Genomic DNA, 15,423 nt, shown 5'->3' with positions numbered 1-15,423 from the left:
GTTGCCTTTTGTTGTGCAAAGAGCGCTCCCGCTTATCTTGCATCTAGCCCTGGTGTGTGTGGTGGCGGCTGGAGGGAGGGACGGAGGGAGCCGGAGAGTTTTTGTTGCGAACGGTGTGGTGGGGCTCGGGGTTTGTTTTTTCTCTCCCGGGGAGAGCGGATTTGGTTTGGGGTTGAAATGCGGCGGCGAGAAAGGGCCGTTCGCGGGTGTGAGGGTGCGAGTGTGTGTGTGTTGTGTGTGTGTGTGTGCGTGTGCGTGTGTGTGAGCGCGCGTGTGTGCTCAGCCCGGGCTCGCTCTCGCCTGTGTTTGTTGGCAGGAGGCTCCCCGCACACGCGGTGCTTGTAAACATTCAGACACGAGATTTTTCCCAATCAAAATCCACTTCCACTTTTTTTTTTTTTTTTTGAAAATCTTCCAAAAAATAGTAAGCGAGCGGGAGAACGCGAGGCGAGGGCGAGGAGGGAATCCCAGCCGGCGCGGCGCGGCTCGGCTCGGCTCCCTCGCCGCCCGGTGCCGTCCCCCGCCCCAGCCCCAGCCGGAGCGGCGGCGGGGCGGGCGCGGGGCGAGGTCGGGGCGGCGGAGCCCCGCACGGCGCCGGCCCGGGGCGGCGGGGAGCGGCGGGACGGCCACCCCGCGCCCCGCGGCGGAAACAAAGGGAGGCGGCCCGGCTGGGCTCGGCTGCGGCCCCCGGGAGGGCGCCGCGGGGCGAGGGGGCGAGCCCGCCGGCAGCCCGGGGGGCTCCGGCCGCCGCACTTTCTCCGCGCTCCGCTCGCCCGCGCATCCCGCCCGCCCGGCCACCGCGGTGTCCGGCGTCCAGCCCGCCGTTCCCGCAGGAATTTCTTCCCACTTTCGGCCGGCTGTGCCCCGGCAGCCCTGCACCTCGCCCGCGCCTCTCCCGGTGCCGGGCGAGAGCTGCCGCTCTTGCCGCCAAAGAGCGCGGAGAGCGGGAGGCGAGCGCGGAGCGGGGCAGCGGAGTGCGCGCCGGAGGGCGAGGGGCACGGGCAGAAAGAGAAGAAAAGTCATCAAGGTGATTAAATTAGAGAGAGAGAAATTACCCGGAATGCCGAGAATCCCGAGCCGGCGCCGAGTTCATTTTTTTCCCCGACTCGCTCACTCCCTCTCACTTTTAATTTTTTTTTCCCCTGCTCTCGCTCGAATTAAAAATTAAATCCGTGAAGGGGAAATTAAATAAATTGCTCTCCGGGTTACTTACGTGAAAATTCCCGTTTGCTTAAGTGCTGGGGTTTGCCTTGCTTGCGGCGCGACATGGTGGGTTGGTGGCTTCGGTGGCTTGTGAGTCGCTCGGTTCACATCGGGAGAGACGGGTTAGAGAGGAAGGAGACTCCAGAGAAAATATCTTCATCAATGTCTTTTGACATCCAAAATAAATTAGAAATAATACAAAGATGGCGCAGGGAAGATGAATTGTGGGATAGCAGTCATGGCTTTTTTTTTTTTTGTGCAAGGAAAAAAAGAGAGAGAGGGAGAGGGAGAGAGAGAGAGGGAGAGAGAGAAGGAGAGAGAGAGAGATGAAAAAAATGGCAAAAGCCCCCCTGAGCTGCAAGTTCAAGTGCGGACGTGACGTCCCTGCGAACTTGAACGTCAGGAGCCTGGATGGACAGAGACATACAAAACATGGGCAGGGCAAGCCGGGGAGAGGGGAGGAGGGAAGGCGAAGGCAACACCAATGGACACTCATCAGGGGCTGGACATGAAAAAGAGAGCAGGACAAGCCAATGGACAGTGATCGCAGGGGGGAGAGGGGAGGGGGCGCGGCGGGGGGGGCGCACCGGCCGCCCGGCGCACGCTGCCGAATGGAGCCGGGGGGCCGGGGGCGGAGGGGGCGGCGGCCGGAGCCGCGAGTGGCCGCCGAGGAGCGGGTGCAAGAGGGGACCCCGGAGAGGGGCGAGGGGGAAATTGAACACGCACACGGGGAGAGAGAAGGGAGGAAAAGGAGCGGGAGAAAGCGAGCAGGCAGGCAGGCAGCGGCAGCTCTCGCACGCACACCCCCGCTGGAAAAGCAAACACATCGGTGAAGCCAGAGCCGGGCAGAGAGGGCTGCGGGGCAGGCTGGCCGCGGGCTGTGCCGAGGAGGTGGGGGAGCTGGGGGAAGCCAGGTAGGACCGGAGACCACCCAAAAAGCAAGCGGGGGGGGGCATCCGGCTCCCGGCTTCCCGGCTCGCCCCCCCCCCATCCTCCTCGAAGCCGCCGAGTCCCCTCCTCCCGGGAGCTGCGGCCCGTCCCCGGGGGACGGCGGCGGCGGCGGCGGCCCCGCGGGGAGCCGGGGGGTGGTGCGGGCTCGGGCCGGGCCGCGGGAAACTTCGGCGGCGAGCGGCGGCCCTTGCCCCGGGGCGGGCGGGGGAGAGCGGCGAGCGGAGTTTGGCGGGCGAGGAAGCGGCAGGCAGGGGAGGAGAAGCCGCAGGAGCCGGGCGCGGGGGAGCGGAGGGCGGCGGGACCTCGCGGCTTTGCCCGCGCCCGCCAGCCCCGGAGCCCCCCTGCGTGTCCCGGCGGCGCTCCGAGCCCGGCCCGCAGCCGCGGGCTCTGAACGAAAGCGAAACGCGGGGCTGCCGGCGGCGGGGCGGCGCGGGCAGCGGGCTGGCAACGGGGGAGGGCGGGAGAGGGGGGGAGGCGAGGCGGCAGGAGGCACCGAGAAGTGGCTGGAGTTGGGAGGATGCGGCGGCGGCAGCGGCTGCAACTTCGCCGAAAGGACCCGGAGCGAGGCGGACGCTGCCGGCGCCGGGAGGGATCAGGTTGCGGTAGAAATAAGCTCTGGAGGCGAGCGGGTGTGCGGAGCAAAGTGCGGCTGCGAAGGGAGTGCGAGGGGCTCAGCGTGCCCGGCACGGCGGCGGGCACCCCGAGCGGAGCCCGGGGGGACGAGGAGCTGCCCGCCGCCCTAAGGGAGACTCGGCCTTAGGGCAGAGCCGGGGCAGCGAGGGGGCGGCGGGGCCGCGGCTCGGCGGGGACCTGTTGGCGGAGCTGCCGGGGGCCGCGGCCGAGCCGCTCGGCCGTGCGAGGATGGTTTCAGCTTCCCGCCAGCCGCCCCCCGGCTCCGCCCGCCGCCGCTCGGCCCCCCCGGCCCCCGCTCCCCTCCGTTATCCGCCGGCACGGCGATGCGCCCCGCGGCTGCCGCGGAGGTGCGGGAGCGGGTGCGGGACGCGGCGCAGGGAGCCAGCGCAGGTGACACCAGCGGCGGCTCTGGGCTCACGCCGCTCGCAGGGCTGGCTGTGCCAGGCGTGCACATGTCCCTGCCAGGCGTGCACACGGGCGTGTGTGCCCGAACCGGAGATGTAGATATATATATGGGGCTTGATTTATATCTAATGGCACGTATAAAGCTTTTGAAGGTGGCTGCAATGTAAAAAGTAATGACTTTATTACCCCTGAAAGGTTCTGCCGTTCGCAGTTAACACTCCTCTGAATTACAATTCATTACGCTCTCTAAAGCCAACCTGCATCAGAACACCTACCTGTGCTTATTCCCAATCACAGGCATCGTTCATTGATTTTCTTTTCTAAAAATCATAGCAAATTAAGCACTTGGTGACAACTAAATCTGTTTCATTATCGTGCCGTGTTTGAGATTCCAGAGGTGACTTCCCAGATCGCATCTCAAAACCTACAGTCAGGAGCTAATTTTACAGATGCTTTCATGAATGGCAGCGAGGATGTTCTTACCATCAGCATGCCCTTAATTCCAGCACCGTAAAAATGCCTCGATTTAAATGGAAACTCGCTGCCTTAAAAATAATATTTCATCCTGGCTGAATAATTATTAATATTAGCATTTGATCGCAAAAGTGCTGGCTCCCCCTCGTTCCTGTGCCCCCCCACCCCACCCCACAGCGCTTCGCATTGTCATGTGATTGGAGGGAGATAACAAATCTCAAGAAAGAAAAGGAGTGAGAAGACATTTTTAACACGGCATGACCGCAGATTAATAATGCAGGTGGGTTTTTATTTCATTGTATTTTTAGGGGAAGGGAACGAGGCTGTTTAACGAGCAGTCGTGGACACAAAGTGACTGTATTTACAATCCTTGATGTGGCTTTCGGTGGGTAATAAATTATGACAATATTAAAATTATTTTCTGGCAGCCCAGTTAACTGCGCTGGGGACTGTAAAGCCCCTACTGATTCCATTTATGCCTTGTAATTGCGGTCCACGGTCTCGCTCTAAACCTTTTGGTGTATATTGTGTGTAAACTTTTAGCTAATAGACTTTTTTTTGAATGGAGGGACTTTTCTCGGTACTTCCTGCAGTACACATTTTGTCTCTGATCTCTGTATTTAATGGCCAAGTCCTGGTTTATGCTTTATAATGTGTTGACAAGTTTTCTAACAGACTTTCTGAAATAATGCACATATATTCACGTCGGTTAGAAACTCCACAGTATTTTTAGAGTCGAGTAGATCTATATCCTAATGCACTGAGAGGGAGTGTAAATCATAGAGGATTTCATAGCCCTTTCAGTAGTTTTCTGTATGAAGTATGAGCAGCGTGGCCTCCAGACGTAACCTTTTAGAAAAAAAGACAGTGCTTTTATTTTATGGTGTAAAGTGCTTTTAGCTTCAGGGCTCTGAACGTGAATGTGGTCAACAAACAGCTCTTGCCAGGGAGTTTGCTACAGCCTCAGCCGGGCGCTGCGGGGAGGGATGCGGGCTGAGCATCCCCCCAGACACGGCAGCCCCCGCCGGTGCCCTGGGCTCGGACACCCGCGGGAATGGGGGTGGCATGGCCCCGGCTGCCCGAGAGGCTGATGATGGCAGCAGGGTCAGCCCCGGGGGCAGAGACAGGGCCAGAGGGCACAGCCGGGGCTGGGAGCGCCCCGGGAGAGCTGTGGAGCAAGGGCGATGCATCCCATTGCTGCACCCCACAGGCTGCACCTCCTGCATCTCTGCTTCCAGCCCCCAGCACGCCGAGCATCTCCAGCCCTGTCTGCACCTCCTGCTCGCTCTTCCCTGCCTGGGTTGTGCTAACAAACCCGCTGCAAGTGGCAGGTGAACACAGAGAGAAATGCCCAAGTGCAGGCTGCTAACACCTAGAAACCCTGGCAGATGGGAAGGGCAGGTGAGAACAAACCCAGGCCAGCACAGGAGATGACCCAGCGATCGTGTTCTGTGCACTGACACAAACCTGTGCCACCTCCTGCCCCTGCACAGCCCTTTGTCCAAGGTGCAGGGCATGCCTCGCAGTGCTGCTGCAGCGTTTGGAGCTGCTGTCACCCTGGCCATGGTAAAAGCTGCTCCTTGCCTACGGACTCCTAGCCCCAGAGCAAAGTCAGCTGGGGGAAATGTGGCCCTACACCTCAGCAAACTTTGAGGTACATGCTGAAATCAGAGCCATGGTGGGTTTCAGGCTGCCTCCAAGGGAAGCAAACCTTAGAGAAGGGTCTGTCTCATTAGCTGAGTGCCCATCCCGCCTCAGGCTGTCCCACGTGAACCAGAGCCCTGAGACACCAGCTCATGCCCTGCAGCAGCTGAGAGCAGAGGTGGGCACCCATCCCTGTCCCACAGCAATGGCAGGAACCTGCAGCAGCAGGACAGAGTGCCCAGGTGAGAACATTCATGCTGTTAGAATCAGTCTAAGATTTAAATCTGCCAAAATGTATCCATCCCTTTCCGCACACCTCAGCTCTCTGCCTGAGAAACAGCATGGTCCTCCCTACATTCAAGCACTTGAGATTCTTAGAGGTTGGGAGGGACAATTGTGTAGGAAGGGACATAAAACCAACATTGAGAAGTCTGGCCTTCCTCCATCTCACAGGCAGGCACCCAGGGCTGGGACCTGAAGGTGCAGAGGAGCGTGGCACAGCTCATGCCACGTTCTGCTGTCCCTGCCTGTCTGCTGCCTCAGCGACAGACTTGGCAGTGGGTGACTTCAGCAACTTTGGTGGGCAAATGTTCCTGCTTCGAAGCTCCAGCTGTCACTCCCTCACTCAGAGCGGGAATCTCACTTGCCAACACCACAGAACATTAGGACCAAGCACAAATTCCAGAGCTGTGGCAGTTGCCGGCGCCGGGCTGCGTTATGTAACGTCAGGCAGAGCGCACGGGTGCTTTCCCACACCGCCTCGATAGCCTCCATGGGGCGGAGGCACCGTGGGTGGAACTCTTATCACACCAGCCTGACTCCCGTGAATGAGCAGAGCATTGCACGTTCTAGAAATAGTACGTGCATTGGTATTCCCGCAGGAGAAACCTGGGCGCGCTGCTTTGCCTTTTCTCTTCTCCTTTTTCTTTTTTTTTTTTTCTTCCTCTCCCCTTTTTAATAAAGGTTCAAAATAAACTCTGATTTTGCAAGCTCTTACTAGCAGGCACAGCACACAGAGTGCGAGTCCGTGCAGGATCACAGACATCTGAGCGCCAGGTGACACAAAGATTTCGTTATCGGCTCGCCCTAGGCAGGACCTGGAATAAAACCCTCAACTTGGGGAGACTTTTTTTCCATGGGTTTTTCAGCGAGGCCTGGGATTTCAGCCTGCCTCTGCTTGCACAGCACCTAGCACGACGGAGCCCTGAACCTTGACTGCGCTTTCTGGGGATCACTGTGAAATAAACGGCACCAAGTGCTCAGGGAACAGACTTTGAAGTGGCAAAAACCCTCCCTTGAAGCACACAAAGAGTTTTGCTTGTGTGTGGGCAGGCAGAGGAAGGCATTACTAAAAAATCTCATTTTTAATCAAATGTTTGATTTCAGCCTAACTGGGTTTAGTTTGCACTACTTACTTAGTTGTCATATTGTATGTTTAATATTTACGTCTTTTATAAGTAAACACGTGACCTGCCCCTGAGCGTTTCTATGCTACATTTCAGGCCAACGTGATTTAAACTATGTGCATTTAAAACCTCCCAGAACCTGACCTATAATGCAAATCCATACAGTCTTAATTATTGCAGCACCAGCAGCCACGGCACGGGTGAGGTGGCTGAGCTTTTGTTACTGAAGAGGCACAGTAGTTCTGGTCTGTCAGTGCTCCTGTTACAATCCCCCTCTTGAAGAGGTTATAACTTGGGCTGTGTAAATTTGATTGAGCTGAAACTTGGGACTCCAACTGTCAGTCCATATAGGGAATTATCTTATGAATAATTGGCTAACCCATTGCTTGATTCACGGACTTTCATAAAGTGATTTTTAATGGGTTTTAATGTTTTTTTCTTTTACTGACATCTAGGGTATGAATTTGGTACTTCTAGCTCTTCTGAAGCTCCCTACTCAATGGAATATGTATGGATACCCCAGGTAAATCTACAGCTGCCCTGAGGATTTCACAGGGCACACCTGCCACCCTGACCCACCTGCCTGTTCCTGCACACTGAGAAGAGGCCAGGAACAAGAAATGACACTTTAGTTATCTCCAAAGAGGGTCCTAAATGTGTAAGATAAAGAGAACATAAATAAATATCTTTGCTAACAGTTTCTTGGAATCTTTTAATCTTCCTGGGCTTTATCTTTCCCCTAGAAATGTGTGGAAATGAGTCCTACCTGTGTGCTGGCATCACTTAGAAAGGGATGAGCCACTCAGCTTTGAATATTGAGCCTGAGTTTAAATATTGGTTTGTGTTACAAAGGATTTTGCTGATAAATGCTCCCTACTTTTCCCTAGCTTTAAACTTGCAGAAGTCCAGTTTTATCACCTCAAATCACACTAAGACAAAGAGTGCATGTTTAGTTTAGATGCAGACTCGAGATTTTCCTTGACCCTACATCAAACAAAGCCCAGCCCAGGGCCAGACAGAAGAGCCAGGAGCTGTGAGTGGATTGCTCTCACAGAGCTGGAACCCAGAATTTCCATGTGCCCCTCCCCACACAGTTAAGGAGCAGGGACACCTGAACTTCTCAAATGTTCATCTCCATCTGTTTCAGGAAGAGTTTAGACCAAGCCTGGCTGCAGCCTGGGGCTCTCACACTGCAGGGCTGTGTCCTGTGGGAGCCACTCCAAAACAGAGCTCTGTGACAAGCCAGATGCTCCTGGGGAAGATGTCCCACACATCCAAATCCCCCCACCTGTGTTGCCTCTCAGGAACCCATGGTGGCACAGGTTGGTCCTTTTGAGACACTGCTGAGATCCCAAGCAAGATCACTGTGTCCAAGGCCATGAGCAGTAGGAAGGCAGGTCACTGACACAAACAGCTTCTTAAATTCCTGTTCTGACTTGAGCTGGTAAGTGCACTTCTGTGCGAGATTGGATCCAAGGGGATCAAACTGTCCCGATGAGGAAATCTGGAAAGCCCTACTCTGCATGTGGCAGCAGGGAAAGGCAAACATTTTGTCTTGAAAAATAAATCCAGCTATACCTCAATTCAATTTTCAAAAGTAGAATAACAAAAATAACCCACTAATCTGAGAAACCCGACATCAGCAATCAAAAAGAAATTATTTCTATTGAGAAATTAGTTTTGCTACACAAGATGAAGAAAGATTTAGTTGTTTACTTATCTGCTGCTGAACACAGTCCCTCCTTCCTAGCACGCTTGGTGTGAGGGACAGTAGAAAGGAGAGTGCAATAAAAAAGGATTTTCCTTCTCTAACTCTGCTTGATATAGCCCCTGCCAGAGGAAGCTACTTGGCCTTGGGTACTGCAAAATTCTTAAGCACATATTTATCTTTGGGCACATCAGCTGTACTTACATGCTTAAAGTAAGCATGTACTCAAGCATGCTGTTAGATTGGTGCCTTAACACCTTCTGTAAATAACTCACATTGCTTTTTAGAGCTTCAACTTTTAGTCACATAGAATGCATTGAACTGAAATTTAACATACACAATCATCATTCTCTATATTCATTTTATATGACTATTTCAGGTGACATTTAGGTTTAGCTTTTAGCTCCAGCCAAGAAGAAATGCGCCTGCTTTGCAGAACATGACATAGTTTGTGTGAGGATCTTTTCTAGATGAAAAATAATTAATAGTTGAGAGAGCAGAGTCCTTTCTCTGTGCTTAAAAATAAGGACAGCTTTGCTGTGGCTTTTCTCCTTTGCCATATTTATTCTACGCAAAATTTCAGCTTAATTGTTAAAATGCTTACAATAATATTTTAATGCAACTCTCTGTAGTCGGAAGAATAAATTATTATATAGCCCAAAGCTGCACAGAAAGACACAGCACTGAGGGGGAGCAGGAGTGGTGGTGAATAACCTGTGATAAGAGCCCACTTCTTTGAGCAGTTTGGATAGTTTTGCCACCATTTGTTATTGTCAGCACCCATAATTCCGTCAGTGCAGTGTGAATCCTGGCTGCAGTGAAAAGAATGCCTTCTCCCACCAGTATGAATAAGATTTCACTCAATTAAAATAACGTGCAAGTATATTGTATGGCATTACATAGAAAGCTGATGTGCATTAAGTATGAATGCTGGGGTTGGGGGGAGTTATTGTACTAATGCTATTGTTCACTGAGCAACTATTCCCCAGCTTTTAAAAAAGCTGGGGAAATTAAATACAGAAATCAGAAATAAGTACAATGTTTGATATTACCATACTGAAATTAATGTATTCACAATTTAGACTGTAATTTGCCCTATCCTATTTAGTTTCACAGCATCTGAGAGCCTGAAGAGAGAGAGAGAGACAAGTAGATGTAAACACAGGGAGAGAGAGCTCCATGCTCTGTTTGTGCTGACACACACCTCCCTCAGACGTTTGGGTGCTATAGATATCCACGGGGTAATCCCAGGCCATACAGAGCACCGGGCTGTAGGGAGAAGCTTGGTCTAGGTGTGGCTGGAGCAATGGGACAGAGCAGATGGCATCCACAGCCATCTCCTGCTGAACAGTGCTGAGCATCCCCTCAGCACGGCGCTGAGGTGAGCTGCGGGCTCCTGGCACCCTGCTTGGTGCTGCCCAGGAATGAAGGGATCTGAACACTCAGGGCCACAGCCATGGCCATTCCCACGAGGAAGGCCAAAAGTGCCTCACAATACGTGTGTCCTAGGCAAGTGCCTCACAATAGGTGTGTCCTAGGCAGCCACTGCACTCAGAGCCAATAAAAGTGAAACTATTCTCTATTAGCTCTTACATTCAGTGCCACACTGCACATCTGTGCATTGCTTATGAGAGGGACTAAAAAATACCTGTACCATGGCACTGTACTTTTAAAGTGTCTGTTCAATGCCTTTCCCAATCTCCAAGGATTGCCTCCTCCTTAGACTTACGCATACAGCGAATATGACGGGGCTAATTACTTTTCCCTGAAGTGATCAGTGCTCTTCTCTAGCACGGACCTCACATTTTCAGCCTCAGAACTTAAAAAACCAGAAAAGAAACACACAACCGCTTTCAAATCCTAAGACAAAAATCAGTTTGGCAAACAAATTCCCCGCCATGGGCTTTACCAGCCTTTACTCTTCCATCAAAGCCCCCGTGCACGTAGAAGCCTCTCCTCCACTTTGGAGAGGGGGTTCAGTGTTTTCCTGTTACCTTTCCTTCCTGCGAAGCAATCAGGGAGAGCGGCAGGAGGCACCATCAATATGCAGATTGCTGCCAGATCACTGGTTCCGCTGGTTCCGCCTCGGGAAGCGGCTCCGCCGCCGCGGGGGCACCCGGGGGGCGCGGCGGCCGCTCCGAGCCCCCGGGGCAGGGACGGCGCTCCCCGAGCCCCACGGCTCCCCCAGCCCCACGGCTGCCCGAGCCCCACGGCTGCCCGAGCCCCACGGCTGCCCGAGCCCCACGGCTCCCCCGGCCCCACGGCTCCCCCAGCCCCACGGCTGCCCGAGCCCCACGGCTGCCCGAGCCTCACGGCTCCCCCGGCCCCACGGCTGCCCCGGCCCCACGGCTGCCCCGGCCCTCCCAGCCCCACACGGCTCCCTCATTGTGCCCCTGGGCTCTGCTGCTCGGGCATTTCTTCTGCAAGGGGTATCTGAGCGCTGTTCCTCCGCAGTTTGATGTTGCCTGTCTGGAGTTAGAAGATGATTTCCGTGCCTCCATCGGATGGCCTGAGAGGTGCTCCCAGGCGTGGAGTAGGAAAAAGACTGGCCTAGCCCTGAGTGGCATGGCAGACCTGCTCAGGAAAATCTGTGGAGGCTCCCATGTGGATCTGTATCCAAAGCACACATCCAGGCCCTCTCTTTTCTAACTCAGGGATGGGAAGGGAGCCACTGGTTTCTAAACTAAAATGAAACTATAATTCACAGGTAAGCATTTGCAAAAGTACATGAGCCCATTTTTAAGAATCACAAAGAAACAGATCTCAGGTGGGTTCTGGGTTTGCTCTGCTGGCAGATTCAAAGCAGCACTGCTCATCACACCAACCTTCTGCAGGGCATTCATCAAAACCATGGGAGTATTTTTAAAACCCCACCAAAGGAAACCATATAGCTAATTTATAAGCATTCAGATGTGCAGTAACTCTAGCACAAATATCCCTATCAGTATGGTGGTGGCCCCATATAATACAATAAGACACAATTCAGACCTGTGACTGTCTATTGAATGCATAATAAGCGTTTTTAAAATTGCCTGGAAACATATTCATATTGTAAAATCTAATGGTTCAGGTGGAGCTTTTACTCTTGATCAAATAATAAAATTGTTAGAGACCACTCTGTCATCCCATTGCTCACCAGCCTCTGTGAGGACTGTTTTACATTCCCGTTTAAATAGGACAGGAGAGCAAAAAAGGAAAACATAAACCACAGAAGACTTACTACAGACATTAACTTTTAAGCCAGAAAAGCAAAAGAGCTGAGAAAGAAGCTCCATTCCGGGGGAATTGTCTTTGTCACTCTGCATCCCCCGAGGTTTCCTGCAGCCAAAGCCTCTGGATGGTGAACCAGGATAAGGCTGCACTCACTAAGTCCCAGCAGCTGTCTGGGGCAAGGTGTCCTTGTTTGGCCTCCAAAATAGCTCCTTCCTGTGGATTTAGGTCTGCCAGGGAAGGGGACTGATGTGGACAGACAGACAGAGCCTGTGGACAGCTGAGACTCCCTGTGGGATGGAGTGGGTGGCGATGGCCTTGTCCGTGAAAAAGGAATCTGAAGTGCAGACTAGCCATAGTAATGGTGATTACCATTAAAGCGTGGAGCTTTTCATTACTGAAAACTTCAAATAACTCTCCTGAACTATATTTGAGACTTTTTTTTTTTCATGTTAACTCCGGGTTTGATTGCTGAAAAAGGTTGACTGCTAGAAAAGGAAAACCAGTGCAGTGCACAGCGGTGGGGAATCGAAGCCCTTCTTTGCCAGAACCCCTGCCATATACGCACTGTCACTCACCTTCCAGACACTCAGTACAACCATTCAATCTATTGAATCAAGAGACTGTTTGATCTTATCTGCATCTGTGAGCTGACTGTCAACCTGCTTAGGCTGCATATTAAATCATCTATAGTAGCTGTATCAAGCTGGGATGATCTGTTAATTCTAAATTTATTAACCCTTAGAGTGCAGTCATCATGTTTAATCTAGTGTAGCCAGCATTTATTTTACAAGACCAAACCCTTCTTTAAGACATGGCTGTGCTGTAGGTTAAGGAATTGGTAACGTGGTGGAGCTGGTAAGTGGGAACAGCCCCACTTAGATCTCTGGAAGCCAGCTGCCAGCACCGCTGCTCCGAACACGTATGTGCGCGCTCACGTCACGCTCCCGTGTCCAGGATGGGGGGCTGCACATGTGTGTGGACCTAATGGCATTACCTGGGAGTTCTGCCTGAGATGAGCCAGAAAATGAGCGGCCTCAAACAATGTCTGAGCCCTGTGCCCGCAGGAGGACTCAAAACCAAAAATCAAAGTGACGGCAACACCGCAGCACGAGCTGAGGGTGGGTCCTGCAAGGAGCTGCCACCAAAGCTCTCCTCTGAGCGGGCTCCCACTTCTCGTACCTGCTGTCCCAGGCAATGAACAAATGTCCTGGGAGTGCTGAGGAGCACGGCCACGGCAGGACACGCGGGAATGCGTGCGTTCCTGCCCGCGTACGGACAGACCCAGCCCAGCGCGCGCACGGTAATTTCATAGGGACACATCCATCCGCATCAATATGTTAATCTGTTCGTTGCACACACGCGTCTCTCCCTGCCCTGCTCTCCTGTTATCTATTATCTTTGCACATCCACGATGGTATCAACATATTCACAGCTTTTATTTCAGTCGCAAACTGCTAGGCATGCTTCCTTTTTTGGTAATCATGTGCCCGGTATCTCTCTAATGTAGCCTAATAACAATTTTAGCATTCAGATGAAGCGATTTCATTCTGTGACTGCCTTTTCTATTAGATTTGATTCTGAGAAGCCCCAGTGGGTGCCTCGGAGGCAGAGATCTATCTGTGAGGCTGCAACCGATTCAATAGCAGCCTGAGCTAACCTTGACCTTTCCCTAGACCCTGCTCCATCTGGTGCCAGCCTGGTCCCCCCCTTCTCCTCCTCCTTGCTTCACAGTCAGCATTGATCAAGGCAGAATCGAGCGTCTCTCTCTCCCTCCAAGGGCTGGGCAAGTCGTGGAAAGGACAGCACATTTCAATATATGGAAATGATCGAGCCTCTTATGCAATCATAAATCTACATACAGCCTCGTGATTTGATATTTCATTCACCTCCAAAGATTCTCACCCTCCCTCCCACCAGCAGGGATTTATAAACTATAAGACAACAGCTTTCCCCAACACCTGGATATTACAAAGCTTGCTGTTTATCGGGAGCGAACGCCTGGCAATTTCATCTGATTCACTTGGTGGTTTATTTATTATCACTCCGTTGTTTTCCCTGCGTGCCTGGGGTATTTTATTTCTTCCCGGGGGCTTTGCCCGCTCGCCCCCGGCCCCTTCGCGGCTCGGACAGGGCTGGTGGGTGGCAAGGGGCGGACGGGCTCGGCTCGATCCGCGGCTCGCAGCGGCCGCAGCCCCGCATCCCGCTCCTCTCCGCGAGCGTTTCAGGAGCTGGGAACGAGCACAGGCTCCCGCAATAAATCAGCGCCCGCCACTTTGTCACCTTCCCACTTCTGCTCCGTTTTCTCGTCGCCTTCCCCGGTCCCCCCGGAGCCGCCGGGATGCCCTGCTCGCTCCTGGGGGCGAGTCCCATGCAGCGAGATCTTTCACCGCCGAGATGCTCCGTGCTGCACCATCCCTCCTCCCTCTGCTCCCCTTCCTCGCTAGGACCTGCACTTACGATCAATAATTTTATTTTTCTTCCGAAGAATTCTGACGTAACCTCAGTTTCTCACCGCGTACCAGCCTCGAGATTACATAACCGATTATGTAAAATTATAATTGCAGGATAATATATGCAGACTCTAATTATTACCTAGAGTTTCCCGTGTAGCTGTAGCCAGGCACACAGCACATATGTTAAGAGTCGGTTCTGCAATATTTGCATAGCCAACACTTCTGGCTGGAGACGCGGCGTGGAAAAGGAATGGATGGATATTTGACAGTACATATGTATGAGGGAGATGCATTACTTAATAGGAAAAGGTATCTGGAAATGTATTCCTCTCTGTTTTGAGGAATTTGTTTTGCTTTATCTCCACGGGTAGTAAAAAATAATAGGAAGAAACTGTGAATTACATTGAAAAAAAATAGATATATTCAATTTGTCAGTTTAATATTACACTTCCTCTCTGCAATACTACAAAGATTTAGAACATTTCCAAAACTTTCAGCTCTAATCTGTGCCTTGGGTTTCTTTGGAGGACCTGCCACCACATGCCAGCTAAAAATGAGTGTCAATTAATAATAAAACCCACTCTTCCTTATTCCTGCACGCATATAATTTAACAGGTTTTGAGAAAACCGCGGTTGTAATGGTGAGAATTTTCCAATGTGTGCAATATTAACAGCTTTCATTCTAAAGCACCAAAACTTCCTGGAACAGAACTGCTCAGTGCTTTCTCACCTTTCCCAATGGGCCATCTCTACCTATTATTATACACCTAAAATGCAAAGACTATTCAGCTCCTTAAAAAGTGGGGTTTGTTCTACCGAGAACATAGCTGGTACAAACAATCTCAGACCGAGGCAGTTCAGGTGAGCGCACCATTATTATTAATTGTGGCCTGCAAAATTAGAAATAATTTAAAACAAGAAGTAGGAGAGGTTTCAGCTTGTGTTTTCCACCACGTGAGACGTGACAGGAAAATTTTTGCCGCTACAATGCAACAGGATTCCTAAAGTCTCTGATTTCTGAGCTACCTGAGCAACCACATAACCTCTGCAGAAGCGCCTGAGCACGGCTTGTTGTTGAAAAGCATATTGTACTTATTAGTAAAATGTGAAATGGCTTAAAAAACAGTTTGAGCTATGAATTGCCATCTGCTCAATGGGGAGAAACAGAAAGTAACTGAATATATTTTCTCACCTTTTTTTATAGTAACATAAACAACACTCCAGAACACTATAAACTCGTAGCTGCACCAAAGGCGTTGGTGCAGTTCTTTGTGCTGCAGGTCAGGACTTTGTCCACACTGTTGCACGCTGTTTCTTTTCACTCTCTGCACAT

General features: G+C 52.0%; 1 protein-coding gene and 1 long non-coding RNA gene across 5 annotated transcripts in view; one reads left to right on the top strand and one right to left on the bottom strand.

The window, feature by feature from the left end:
- BCL11A (BAF chromatin remodeling complex subunit BCL11A) overlaps positions 1–1,799 on the bottom strand; it is a 74,467-nt gene extending 72,668 nt beyond the window's left edge. For all 4 annotated transcript variants that reach the window (XM_030946584.1, XM_030946582.1, XM_030946581.1 and 1 more), the window contains exon 1: positions 1,214–1,799. In XM_030946584.1, coding sequence (XP_030802444.1) covers positions 1,214–1,268 — 55 coding nt within the window. In that variant the 5' untranslated portion in view covers positions 1,269–1,799. The remainder of the gene's footprint in view (positions 1–1,213) is intronic.
- A 1,336-nt stretch (positions 1,800–3,135) lies between these two features.
- LOC115902282 lies at positions 3,136–7,413 on the top strand. The gene is made up of 2 exons (XR_004060605.1): positions 3,136–3,946; positions 7,172–7,413. It is a non-coding gene; the product is annotated as an uncharacterized LOC115902282 (long non-coding RNA).
- Positions 7,414–15,423: the final 8,010 nt, after the last annotated feature.

The sequence above is a fragment of the Camarhynchus parvulus genome, chromosome 3 (genome assembly GCF_901933205.1).
Source record: "Camarhynchus parvulus chromosome 3, STF_HiC, whole genome shotgun sequence".
In the NCBI taxonomy this organism is placed as follows: domain Eukaryota; kingdom Metazoa; phylum Chordata; class Aves; order Passeriformes; family Thraupidae; genus Camarhynchus; species Camarhynchus parvulus.
Note: the sequence above shows the minus strand (reverse complement) of the source record. Positions and strands in the feature narration are given on the sequence as shown.